The sequence below is a fragment of the Mus caroli genome, chromosome 12, assembly GCF_900094665.2.
Source record: "Mus caroli chromosome 12, CAROLI_EIJ_v1.1, whole genome shotgun sequence".
Classification (NCBI taxonomy): domain Eukaryota; kingdom Metazoa; phylum Chordata; class Mammalia; order Rodentia; family Muridae; genus Mus; species Mus caroli.
This window is the reverse complement of record NC_034581.1, coordinates 98877198-98888882: the sequence shown is the minus strand read 5'-3', so window position 1 is coordinate 98888882 and position 11685 is coordinate 98877198. Positions and strand designations below refer to the sequence as shown.

General features: G+C 49.8%; 1 protein-coding gene across 1 annotated transcript; it reads right to left on the bottom strand.

Moving 5' to 3' along the window:
* Window positions 1-2589: 2589 nt before the first annotated feature.
* Window positions 2590-10398, bottom strand: LOC110307144 (serine protease inhibitor A3N). The gene is made up of 5 exons (XM_021179406.2): window positions 10297-10398; window positions 7812-8465; window positions 5696-5969; window positions 4619-4769; window positions 2590-3508 (listed from the first exon to the last, which is right to left on the bottom strand). Exons 2-5 carry the CDS (start codon window positions 8446-8448, stop codon window positions 3314-3316), a joined length of 1257 nt encoding a protein of 418 aa, XP_021035065.1. The 5' UTR covers window positions 8449-8465; window positions 10297-10398; the 3' UTR covers window positions 2590-3313.
* Between the last annotated feature and the right edge of the window lie 1287 nt (window positions 10399-11685).

Below are 11685 nucleotides of genomic sequence, written 5' to 3'. Positions count from 1 at the left end.
AGGCAGAGGCAGAGGCAGAGGCAGAGGCAGAGGCAGAGGCAGAGGCAGAGGCAGAGGCAGAGGCAGAGGCAGATGAATCTCTTTGAAGCCAACCTGGTCTACAGAGTGAGTTCCAGGACAGCCAGAGCTATGCAGAGAAACCATGTCTCAAACAACAACAACAACAACAACAACAACAACAACAACAACAACAACATCAACAACAACCGCCACCAACAAAAGTTCCCAAAATCCAAACAAACAAACAAACAAACAAACAAACAAGAATTTTTTTTTCCTCTTCTCCCCCATATAGTTCTGGGAGCTCTCAGTGTGGCACAGCTGTCAGATGAAGGGAGCTGGGTGGGTTAAGTGTCTATGCACAGCCCTTCCCTCAAACAACAAAATCCCTCAAGCTGTTTGTCAGTGACAGAAAAGCCAAAATGTTGACCCTGGACCACAGTAAAACTGTCACTAATTACATCCACAGTCCTCATAGATGGGTTTTCCTTTTGGGGAGAACACTGGAATTTGAACTCAGAACTTGGTACATAGAAAACACCCTAGCACTGAGTTGTCCTTGAGCAGGTGTGCAATGTGTGTCTGTGTGTTTGTGAATGTGTATGCGTGCACACGTGTGCAAAGCCCTCTTCTTACATTTTTGTTTTGCCGAAGCGCCTCACTAGGTTGCCCTTCTGACCTTAAACTCCCTGTCAGATTTTTCCTCCTTGGCCCTAGAAGGTGGAATGTTCCAAAGGATACTAAAATGGGCTTCTATTTCTCCTCACTGGGAAAGGACAAAGCCTGGGAAGTGGCAAGGAGGGACTGCAGCTGGCCAAGTCCTCCTCAGCAGGCCTGGGGGTGACAGAGAGGAGCTCTGCTCCCCACTCCCACAGACTCTGGGCAGAGCCTGGCATCCCCAACTCCATCCTTGACAAAAGTTCCCCTACAGCTGGGCCTTTCCTCTGATGCCCAGCCCTTTCACATCCTTAAAGCTCAGAGAACCTCCCCTCAGGACTCACATTTCATTCCTGCCTAGGCAGGTTTTCCAGTGTCTAGTTTTAAGCTATGTTAGTCACTGCTCAACAGATTGCATGCCCATTGATGAGTCATCCCCTCCCTCCTCCCCATAGCTCCTGACAGCCATTAGAACACACTTTATACTCACAAATCCTTCTGTTCTGGATATCACATGTCTGTGGCTCACATCACACAGGCCCTACTGTGTCTGGCTTCTTTCCCTGTGAGCATATTGGCAGGCTCACACACAGAGTGCAAGAAATGACACCTCCCTTGTTTGTCTAATGCAGTAATAGTGTGTGGTCTGCTCATTCATGCATCTGTTGGGGGACCCTTGAGTCACAAGCCCTTTGCCAATTATGAAGAAGCAATGGTGGATGCTGGCTGCAGTGCCTGCCATGTCCTTGCTTCCTGTTTCTTGGAGTACCTGCCTACAGTGAGATTGCTGCATCAACCTCTCCCAAGATGCTGCACCATTCTTCATTCCCACTTCTGCACGGGAAGGCTTGGAATTCTAGCTCTCCTAGGCTGTGACAACCACACATCACCTAGAAGGACAGTGCTGTAGAGGGTTCATCACCAAGGCAATTTACTGGCCAAGAGACAGGGGACCTCTGCCCCTAGGGAATGAAGAGAAGTACACCCTAATATCTAGGTTTTAGACTCCTATGAGAGGTAGATTCAGACTTTGGCCACAGGTTCCAGACCCAGCTCAGCTCACAGGCAGCATTAGATGTATTCAGCACCAGGCTCCTTAGACACCTGGTCTGAGAGCAGATAGGATGGAGGGATATAGCTGGATCATGTCAATACCCATGGAGTGCATGTGGTGGTCAGTTTAAGGTCTCAACTGACACTTAGGCACATTGTAATGGTTGGGACACTGGGCTGCTTTCAATAGACGGGCCCCATTCTTATCTCGATTCAAGGTCTTAATGGTGTAGCATCTCAGTGCTGGCCAGGGAAGGGGATCGTGTGTGTGTGTGTGTGTGTGTGTGTGTGTGTGTGTGTGTGTGTGATTCTCTGCTGACCACAGGTTCACCTGTCAGTGTGTGTTCTTAGGTCCCTTGAGACTCAAATGTATCTCAACCTGGACAGCTTTCCCTCTGCCTGCAGGCCTCCAGCTGTTTCCAGGCTCCCAGGATTCTCCTTGGACACCCAGCAACCCACACAAAAGCACCTTGGCCTCTATCCCAGGATACCATTCCATCTGAGCAGAAATACTTACACTTTAGAACAGAGCTCGCATCCTGGTCCCAGGCCCCTTTGGGTGCCGTCTTGAAAGCATCCAGGGTCTTGTTTTATCACCCACCTGTTCACCACCACTGGGAAGCCTTAGGAACAACAGGCTTCTCAGCTTGGTGAAGGTTGGCTGTGTCTGAGCCGTCAGCAAACTTGGAATACCATAATAGCTGTGTGTCAGGGGGAAATGGCTAAGCTTCTCTGTGCCTCAGTTTCCTCATCCATAACGGGACTCATAATAGCACGGAGGTCAGAGGGCCATCCCAGGAGTCACAGAGTGTGAGTGCAATCTCTATGTGCCTGTTGTCATTAGAGGCCACCCTTTGCCAACAAGAGAACACTGCTACATTCAATGCAGTTATATGTTTATTGATCCTTTGCTCCTACCTCTTATTCTGGTTGGTGGTGTTCGTCTTTTGTGTGAGGTTGGTCAGCTGGGAACTAAAAGAAAGGCTACTTTGTTCTAAGTAGGAGTGCCAGGGGAAAGGAGCTGCTCTGACCCACAGGCCCCATGCAGCTGCAAAAGTGAGGGCTCTAACTCTGTGCCAGATATAGACAAGGTGAGGAGACCCTACAGGGGGCAGTGCCTGGAGGCAAAGCCTGGAGAAGTGAAAGAGTGAGGCAGACTGGGCACCAAGTGGCCCCAGATGCCGATAGACACGGGGCAGCAAGCTTTCCTCTTGGTCCATATGGGTTGGCTTGTAAGGTTGCACAGTCCCATCAAGACAGCACAGCTGAAGGGAGACATAACCAGAGTCTAAATTGGGACTGAGCCTACTTGATGGGGCCCAGGCTTTTAGGTGAAGGCAGATACAGGGAGAGAGCAGGGGTAGGGAATAAGACAAATTTCAGGCTCATGAACACGGGCTAGTGCTACCAAGAAGTCTGGGAGCACGGCACTGACTTCCCACAGGGATGTCTGTGCATGTGGTTATAACAAAGTTAGTCACTATCTAATCCAGGCATGCCAAGGCCAAGCTGAGCATGGAAGCCAAAATGCACATGGAGACCCACAGACAGGCTCAATGCCTGGCTCCTGGGAAGAAGCACCAACACTTGGGGAGTTCTAGTCTCATTTGGGGTTGGATATCTTGGCCATAAAGGGGGCAATTTCAGTTTCTGTGTCAAAGATCATTATCAGGAAAGGCCGGTTGAAATACACAGTCAGAGGGTACAGTTTCGCAGACATTGGGACAAATTTGACTCCAGTGGCAGCAGCTGCTTCTGTGCCTGTCTCAGCCACATCCAGCACAGCCTTGTGGACCACCTGTGGGGAGAGAAACACATCACTCACTGGAGACCAGGGAGGGCAGGAGAAGGGTCTGGAGCAAGCAGTGAGTGCTGGCCTCATCTGCTGGGGGGAATTTCCTTGTTCCTTCCCTGGGCTCTAACCCTGCATTTCCCAAGTCTCTGCTCAGGCATGCCCTGGGTCTGCTCAGTGTCTGAATCTGTGCTGTCCTCAAATCACTACAACAGGAGGACAGGAGCAGGCAGTGGCAGGAGTTTCCTCATTGCAGCCTCCCAACTTTGTCAGAGGGAACAGCCAGGGTGCTGGCAGCCAGTGCACATCTCCTTATCCCTCCTGCTCCAGCCTTCTTGGGATATGCAACAGCAGTGTGCAAACCATGGTTTCACATTCCCAGAACGCCATGCCCTGGTTGCACAGATCTGAGCTCAGAGCTTTGAGCGGGCGCTAGAGAGAACATTGGTCATGGCCAAGCTGTGCGCCTAGGGATGTAGTATGGGGGTCTAAGGCATCTTCTTTCCTTTCTTGGGGTTTTCCTCAGAACTGCCATAGATTCCTTGTTATTACCTTTACTGTTAATATTCTAAGTGCTGGTCAAGAAGTTCTGGAGGGGGCTGGTGAGATGGCTCAGTGGGTAAGAGCACCCGACTGCTCCTCCGAAGGTCCAGAGTTCAAATCCCAGCAACCACATGGTGGCTCACAACCATCCGCAACTAGACCTGGCGCCCTCTTCTGGAGTGTCTGAAGACAGCTACAGTGTACTTACATATAATAAATAAATAAATCTTAAAAAAAAAAAGAAGTCCTGGAGGGAAGAAGTTGAGGCTGGGCGTGCTTTGTGACTGCAGTGGATTGTGGGTGGCACCTGCGGTGCAGCACAGGTTGGTCCCCATGTGATCTAACATCAAGCACAGGCACTTCCTCACCATGGGTTCCTGGGTGTGGTTATGTCCAGGGAGTAAAGTCGTACTGCTCTCTGCAGGAGTATCTGGGGTTTTAAGCTCTCCCCAGCATGAGAAAAACTGAGAAATACAGGTCTTTTCACACGTGTGCCAATCCCACATGCCCTCCTGGCCCTCACCATCCACGTTCAGGGCACAAGCTGAACCACCAAGTGTGTCTTTGTCTTACCTGAGAGACTCTCAGATCCTTGCCTCCTGTGATCCCAGACAGGTCAGCCTGTGTGGAGAAGAGTTCCCTGATGCCCAGCTTTGAAAGGACATCCTCCAGGCTGTAGTCGGCGGAGATGGAGAACTTGGGCAGGTGGAGCTCATCTATCATCCTGAGAATGAAAGAGAAAGGAAGAGTCCCTGGCTCCTTCAGTCCACTGTGACACTGGGGCTCCTCTACAGAGAGAGCCCTCTAACTACAGGGAAGTCCTCTTCCCACCCATGCCTACACAATGTGGCTTTGCTCTCCCTAATGCATTAATTATCCTCAGTGCCTGAGAGTGTGAACAGTAGACAGGCAACCTGACTTGGTCCTTGCTGCTCCTTAACTGAGAATGCTTTCCTCCTAGATCCACAAATGCAGCCCTTCCCTGTCATCCAACCCTCAGACATCACCTAGAGACATTCCATTTAACATAGCACAGTGCATCAGACTCCAGCTGTCCTTATCTTCTGACACCCCCTGCCCCTCACCACTTCTCACTGTAACTTATTAAATACTGATTATGTTAATCTCCCTTCTCTCTCTTTCTCAATTATAAGAAAGCCTATAAGGCTTTCCTTCAAATTTTCTTGAAATTTTGTGCTTTAGTCTCAGATATCTTCTTAGGGTAGATATTTAAGTCAGAGCCTGACACATAGTAGGTCTTCAAGTCTTATTCCGTGTATGGTGAATGATGAGTGTTGAGAGGATGAGATGGCTCCACAGGGCAGAGCTGATTCTCAGAGCTCATCTCCTGTCAATCACAATTCCCTCTGCCTTCCAACTCATTCTAGATTCCGTGTAACTTACAGCCTGTTAGAGGGAAGGAACCTCAGCTCCTTGTTCTAGCTGAGCCCATCTTGTGAACATTGACAGCAACTCAGGGCCTAAAATACATAATCAGCCGAGGGGAATTCAACTAAACTCCATCTGTCCCCTGGGGACGGTCCACTGTTACAGTGGATACTAGTGTGACTTCGAGGTACAGGGACACTGGGCCTTAGGCTGAGGACAGAACAGGGAACCAGGCCAGTTCTGGGTCCTGAGGACAATCACCTGGGTTTCAGAGAGTCCTTCCACTTCCTCAGGGTCTCTGGTTGCAAGCTGGCTTCCACCTGCTGCATCTTGCCCTGGTCAGGGAGGATGAACAGGGCACTGGCATTTCCTGTGTACTTCAGCTCCACCACAGTGCAGAACAGCTCCTCATCTCGGAAGTAGGGTGTGGTCAGGTCCTCCATGCTCATCATGGGCACTATCACGGGCCTCCTCTTGCCCGCGTAGAACTCAGACTTGAACGTGTCAAGAGGGTCAAAGGGCACCTTCCATTTGGCTAAAGAAGGAGCAAGGAACAAATCATCAGATTCAACGGCAGCAGAGACTCCACGTTCTCCTCAGTTAACACCGCTTCTGAGTTGTGACAGCAATCCATCCATCTTCAGTCACTCAGAGTGTCCCTTAGTGTGACATATGCTGAACTGGAAAAACTCAGGTAGCTGCTAGCTATGAGCATTGTCTCCAGGCTTGGTTTGGAAGGGGAACCTCAAAACCCCAGCCTGGCTACTTGAGATCCTGACACAGTCAGGGATCTGGGGTGGAGATTGTAAGAGAGACAAGAATGAAAGTGGTGAGACTGGAGATGGGAGAGTTGAGGGTTCTGTTTTCCTCAGGGCAACCATGTCTAGAAGGCAATGGCTTGTGGGACAGGTTTCAGAGGTAACAGAAACAGCACAGGCTGAGTCCTCCCATGTCGGATCAGTTTGTAATCCCCCATCTTGTGGGCTAAGACATGGGTAATGAATCCTCGTCACACACATGGGCTGTGGACACCACCAAAGATCACAGGTTCAGCTCAGGCTTATTCCAGATTCATACTATATGCTCCAATTACCAAAGCACATGAGGGATTTGATAGTGAACCCATTCTTTGCTCTCGGCACCTCGCAGCCTAGACATACATCCCACCTCACAGCAAGCAGCACTTGAGTCCGTGTCCTGGGGAGAGTTGAGAAAGCCATATTCTGCAGTCTAACCCTTCAGGCTGTCACTCTGCTTCTACCATCCCCTGCCAACAGCAGCTGTGGGGCCATCCTGCCCTCCAGTCCTCTGTCCTCCTGTCCTTCCTGTCCTCCTGTCCAGTTGTCCTCCTAGCCTATATTTTTCTGTCCATTGCCACCTTGATTTTCTGTCTATAGCCCCAGACCTGCCCTCCCTCTGCCCTGGACTAACTTTAATCACCTTCAGATCCACCGCAGGTCTGGCTACATCATGACTTCTGTCAGGCACCAACTTCAGGTCTGTCACTTTGCTCCTTGTCTCTATCAGGCAGGATGTTGTGGGTGTGGGATCTCTGGATTTTTCCCCAGTACCGTTACCTATAACATTGCCTATAGCTGAGTCTCCATCTATCTTGCACCCAAGTCTCATTGGAATCTCTGGCTCAGGAATGTGTCTTGGGAATTCTGACCTTTCATGCTAAGTGAAAGTAATGCTTTTTATTTTACAAAAGCAATTTCCATGAAGTAGACATTCACTAAACACAGAACACTACCTGGCTGACACTTCCCCATCTCTCATGTTTTTTTTTTACTGTGTCCCTGCTTCTTGTGTCAAGGACTAGCTTGTTACAGAAAGGGCTCATGGGAGAAGTCCTGTATAGTAATTGCCAGCAGGGCTCTTCACTAGCTGTGGGCTATGCTACTTTCTCTCTTAAGATTAGGACAGTCAGCCTCCTTAGGGCAACAATTCCCCGTCTCACCTGGACCCTAGAGACAGAGGCTCTCCTACAGGGATATTTCCTACAGGAACGTGTTTGAAATGCCTGAGGGAATCCATCTCTGTAGGGAGTAGCCATGGCTTCTCCACATGCAGGTAGAACTGGATATGTGGGCTATGGTATTCTGCTGGTAACTAAGGTTAAGCCACAGCCCAGGTCAGCCCTCTTAGATGGACAGATTAGGGTTTATGTTGACTATGTAGCATGAATCATAACATTTCCAAAAAAAAAAAACCCACAAAAAAAAAACCTAGAAGAAAAGTAAGGCCTTTGGGTAATAAGAAGCTAGGCACCAATGCCTACAAGGCTAGGGCACCTCCTATTCAGTTGTCATCCTACTGATACAGGTACCCAGCTAAGACTCCTTCCCTCCACTCCCCAGGCAGAGACCATGCTCACCTTTAAAGTAGATGTAATTCACCAGCACCATCAGTGTATTCTTATCCAGGTTTGAGACTAGTTCCTTGATCATCCCCTGGGTCTGTTTCCTCACATAGTCATTGATGAGCTTTTTGGCCTGACGAGGCTGCTGGAAGTCTGCTGTGAAGGCCTCAGACTGGTACAGAGCCCTTGCCTTCTCCTGGAATTCTGCCAGGATCTGCTGGTGCTTTTCAATAAACAGGGCACTACCTGTGCTGATCTGTACCTGGTCCTTTGGCTGGTTGAGCCTCTGTAGGAGGTGCCCAAAGCCCTGGTGGATGTCTGCCTCAGAGGTCTCTGTGAGATTGAACTTGAGACCTTCTAGAATCTCTTCCATGGTGTTGCCCTTTGCTCCCAGGGACATGAGGGCCAAGGCAGCTGAGATGCTAAGTGGGGAGAAGACAATATTTTTATCTGGATTCTTCAAAACCAGCTCCTTGTAGAGGCTGAAGGCAAAGTCAGTGTTGATGGAGGCCAATGTGAGATGGTCCAGTTGTGTCCCATTGTCATGGTCTTCTTGGACTGCAGCATCCATTCCCAATGTGCCATCTGGGAAGCAGAGGACAGCAGGGCAGATCCCAGCCATCAAGAGCCCCAGAGCTGCAATGAAGGCCATCTTCTGTGTTCTGCAGTCTGAAAGGAAGACATCCTTTGAGTCTTGGAGGACCAGCTGGTGCTCTGACCATCTCTTAGTTCTCCCACCTGCCTGTCATTGTGCCCTGCTCTGCTGCCCTTCCTGCCTCTGTGGTTGCCCACGGGAGGTGCGCTGGCCACTCGGATGACACCATGTGTTCCCTACCATCACGGAGGAAGTGCTGCTGCAGAAGCCAGTTTTCCTAACAGAGAATCAAATACTCAAGAGAGTTAAAGGGCTATGCCAGGGTTCAAAGAGCAGGCCAAATAGAAGCTAGGGAGGGGTGTAAGCCCTGTCTCCTCAGAGCTTTCTCTCTTTCTCTCATGGCAATGGACCCATTAGAAGGCAGGGATCCCTCTTCCTTTGCAATGGTTCCCTTCCTCAAAGTTCCCGCCTGCCATTCCTGGTAGGCAGACCTCAGCAGCCTTGAAGCAGAAATTAGGTGACAAGTCTACCAAATCTCAAAACCATGGCCTGAATCCAGAGCATGTTTCTGGGAGTGTGGATGTCAATTGAGAAGAAGCACTGGAGACACCCGGTGCAGAGCCAAAGCCTAGAGACTTCTGAGAACAGGCATTAGTAGGGTCAGTAGGGGAAGGTTCTATCTGCCCTGCCTGGGAACCACATGGTTGTTTGTACCTCAGGCTTGGAAGGCTTCCTGGTGAGAAGAAAAATGAGCGGTATCAGTCTCTGACACCTGGACCAGATCTCATGTTGGCTGTCAGGATGGCTGTGTGGTAAAAGCAAATAGGTGGACCTCTCTGTGTAGCTTGGTGAGGGGTCCAGGTTACATTTTTGGTAAGTGGCTGGCTTGTTGTGGGCACTGGAAGCGGTTGTCTGGAATGTCTAGGGGTCCATCTCCTCTATATCCACCTGGAGTTGGGACCACAGGCATCCTAATGGACTATAGTTGAATGCCTGCAATCCTACCTTTAGTCTCTGGCCATTTGTACAGGTGTCCAAAGTTGAAGGTGGATGATAAATGAACAAGGCGCAGAGGAAGAAGAGAAAGGGGAGAGCAGGAGTTTGGAGAAAGAAAGGAGTGAAAAGTGGAAGAGAGAGGAACATGGAGGTAGGAGGAGGGGGGTCAGAGAGAGGAGGATGGAGTTGAGGGAAGATGGAGGGGAGAGAATTGGAAGGCCCAGAGGAGTGTTGGTGCTAGCCACTTGTGCAAATGGCTGTGACATGACTGCAGATAAGCCAGGGACCTAAGCAACTTGGCTGATTTTACTTTCAGTCTGATGTAACCATTTCTTTGGAAAAGCACTAAACAATAGTTTTCGCCAAAAATATTTCCAGAGAAAAGAGGCTGCTCGGTTCATACAGCAGGAGACGTGGCTCAGTGACTGAGTCTTCTTTGCTTCCCTAGTTGAGGGGGAAGCCCCTCTGCTTGGCCAGGGGGTCTGGTATCTAAGAGGGAAGTGGGGTCCCAACCCCCCAGGCATCTCCTCTGTGATGTGAGCATGGCAGAGCTGCCACCTCCCCCAGAGTGACTCTGCAACAGTCCTGTCTCACCCTAGCTATGACTGCAGCATGCAAGCTAGACGTGTCTCTAAACTCCCCCCCCCCGCCCCCCGTGGAGTCAGAGAAGCAGGCTCCATTTCCTCTCCACGAGCAGAGACCACAGCATCTGTATCTTCCACAGGGAAGAGAAACTGACCGGAGAGAAGATTTTATGAACCCAAGAAATGTTCCCTGATTGTAAGCCAGTATCTCAGCCAAAGCCCTTGCCCCACCCCCACAAACATAGGTTGCAGGCAGAAGCCAGTGCCACACAGTCCTGGGAAGGTTCCTTCTCTGTCCCTGGAGTCAAGGAATCCTGGGCTTTACCTGCAGAGCTGAAACCAGCCAGCTGCCAGCCTCTGTGATAGCTGACTCCTGATGTTCAGGGTTGCCGCCTGCCTGGCATGTTGATCTCCCCAGTGAACAGTGATGCCTATTTATCCCCACCAAGGGCTCCTCCCTCCTCTTAGGAAATGCTGGCACGGACAAGCTGTGCTCTGTGCTCAGACTGGAAATGGACAGACTGGGTGATTTCTGGTAACATGGATTTGTAGCCTCTATCAGAACTCCTTCCTGATGGGAAAAGCCCCACCTCTGTTCTACACAAGCCCACTGCTGTACTGGACACGTCTTCTGTTTATGAAATGCTTCAGAGGCGATGTGGAAAGGGGGAGAAGTCAGAAGCGAAAGGAGAGCGCACAGCCCTCCTTGTCTCCCGGAAGGCTGCAGCTAACCTTGGTTCTGGACTGTCTAAGTCATCTAGAAAAGAGCAGAGCAACTCTGTCTGTTTCTCTAGGGAAACCTACATATTATAAACACATGCTTGATGCTGACAGAAGCTGTCTACATCTATATCTGTCCTGTCAGGAATGGCTGTATCCTAAATAGAGACTTGTCTTTCCCTCTTTATGCCGCATTTCCCAACCTTTCTGTCGGGTAGGGATATCATGGCCAAATCACACTTTTCCTTTCACACTTCTCCTCCTCCTCCTCTTCCTCCTTTTCCTCCTCCTTCTCATCCTCCTCCTTCTTTATAAACAGATTTATTTTATTTATATGAGTACACTGCAGCTGTCTTCAGAAACAGCAGAAGAGGGCATCAGATCCCATTACAGATGGTTGTGAGCCACCATGTGGTTGCTAGGAATTGAACTAAGGACCCATGGAAGAGCAGTGAGTATGTTTAACCACTGTGCCATCTCCCCAGCCCCTCTTTTACACTTCTTATGCTCATCCAGCTCCTTCTAGTATTTTCCCTCTCCTAAACTCTAAAAAGCCTCTTTGGCTACTGACACCTACTAATGCTTTAACGTATCCTCTTCCACATTCCCTCATTGACCCCAAAGCATAGGATACTGTTCCTCTTTTAGAGGGTTCACATCAGCACCCCCACTAAGATCCTACTTCAGGACCCTACCTTTACCCCTGTATCACTTTGTACAAGGCTTAAAACCTCTCATACAGCAGCTGCTTATTAAGGTGCTCTCAAGCTTACTCTTTTAGCCTGTATCACCCCTGCCTTGCCCATCCCAAAGTCTTTTACTGCCCATGCTCAGGACCTCAGCATCATCAGCACAGCATCCTTCCTATCCCATGCTCAGGACCTCAGCATTATCAGCACAGCATCCTTCCTATCCCATGCTCAGGACCTCAGCATCATCAGCACAGCATCCTTCCTATCCCATGCTCAGGACCTCAGCATCATCAGCACAGCAT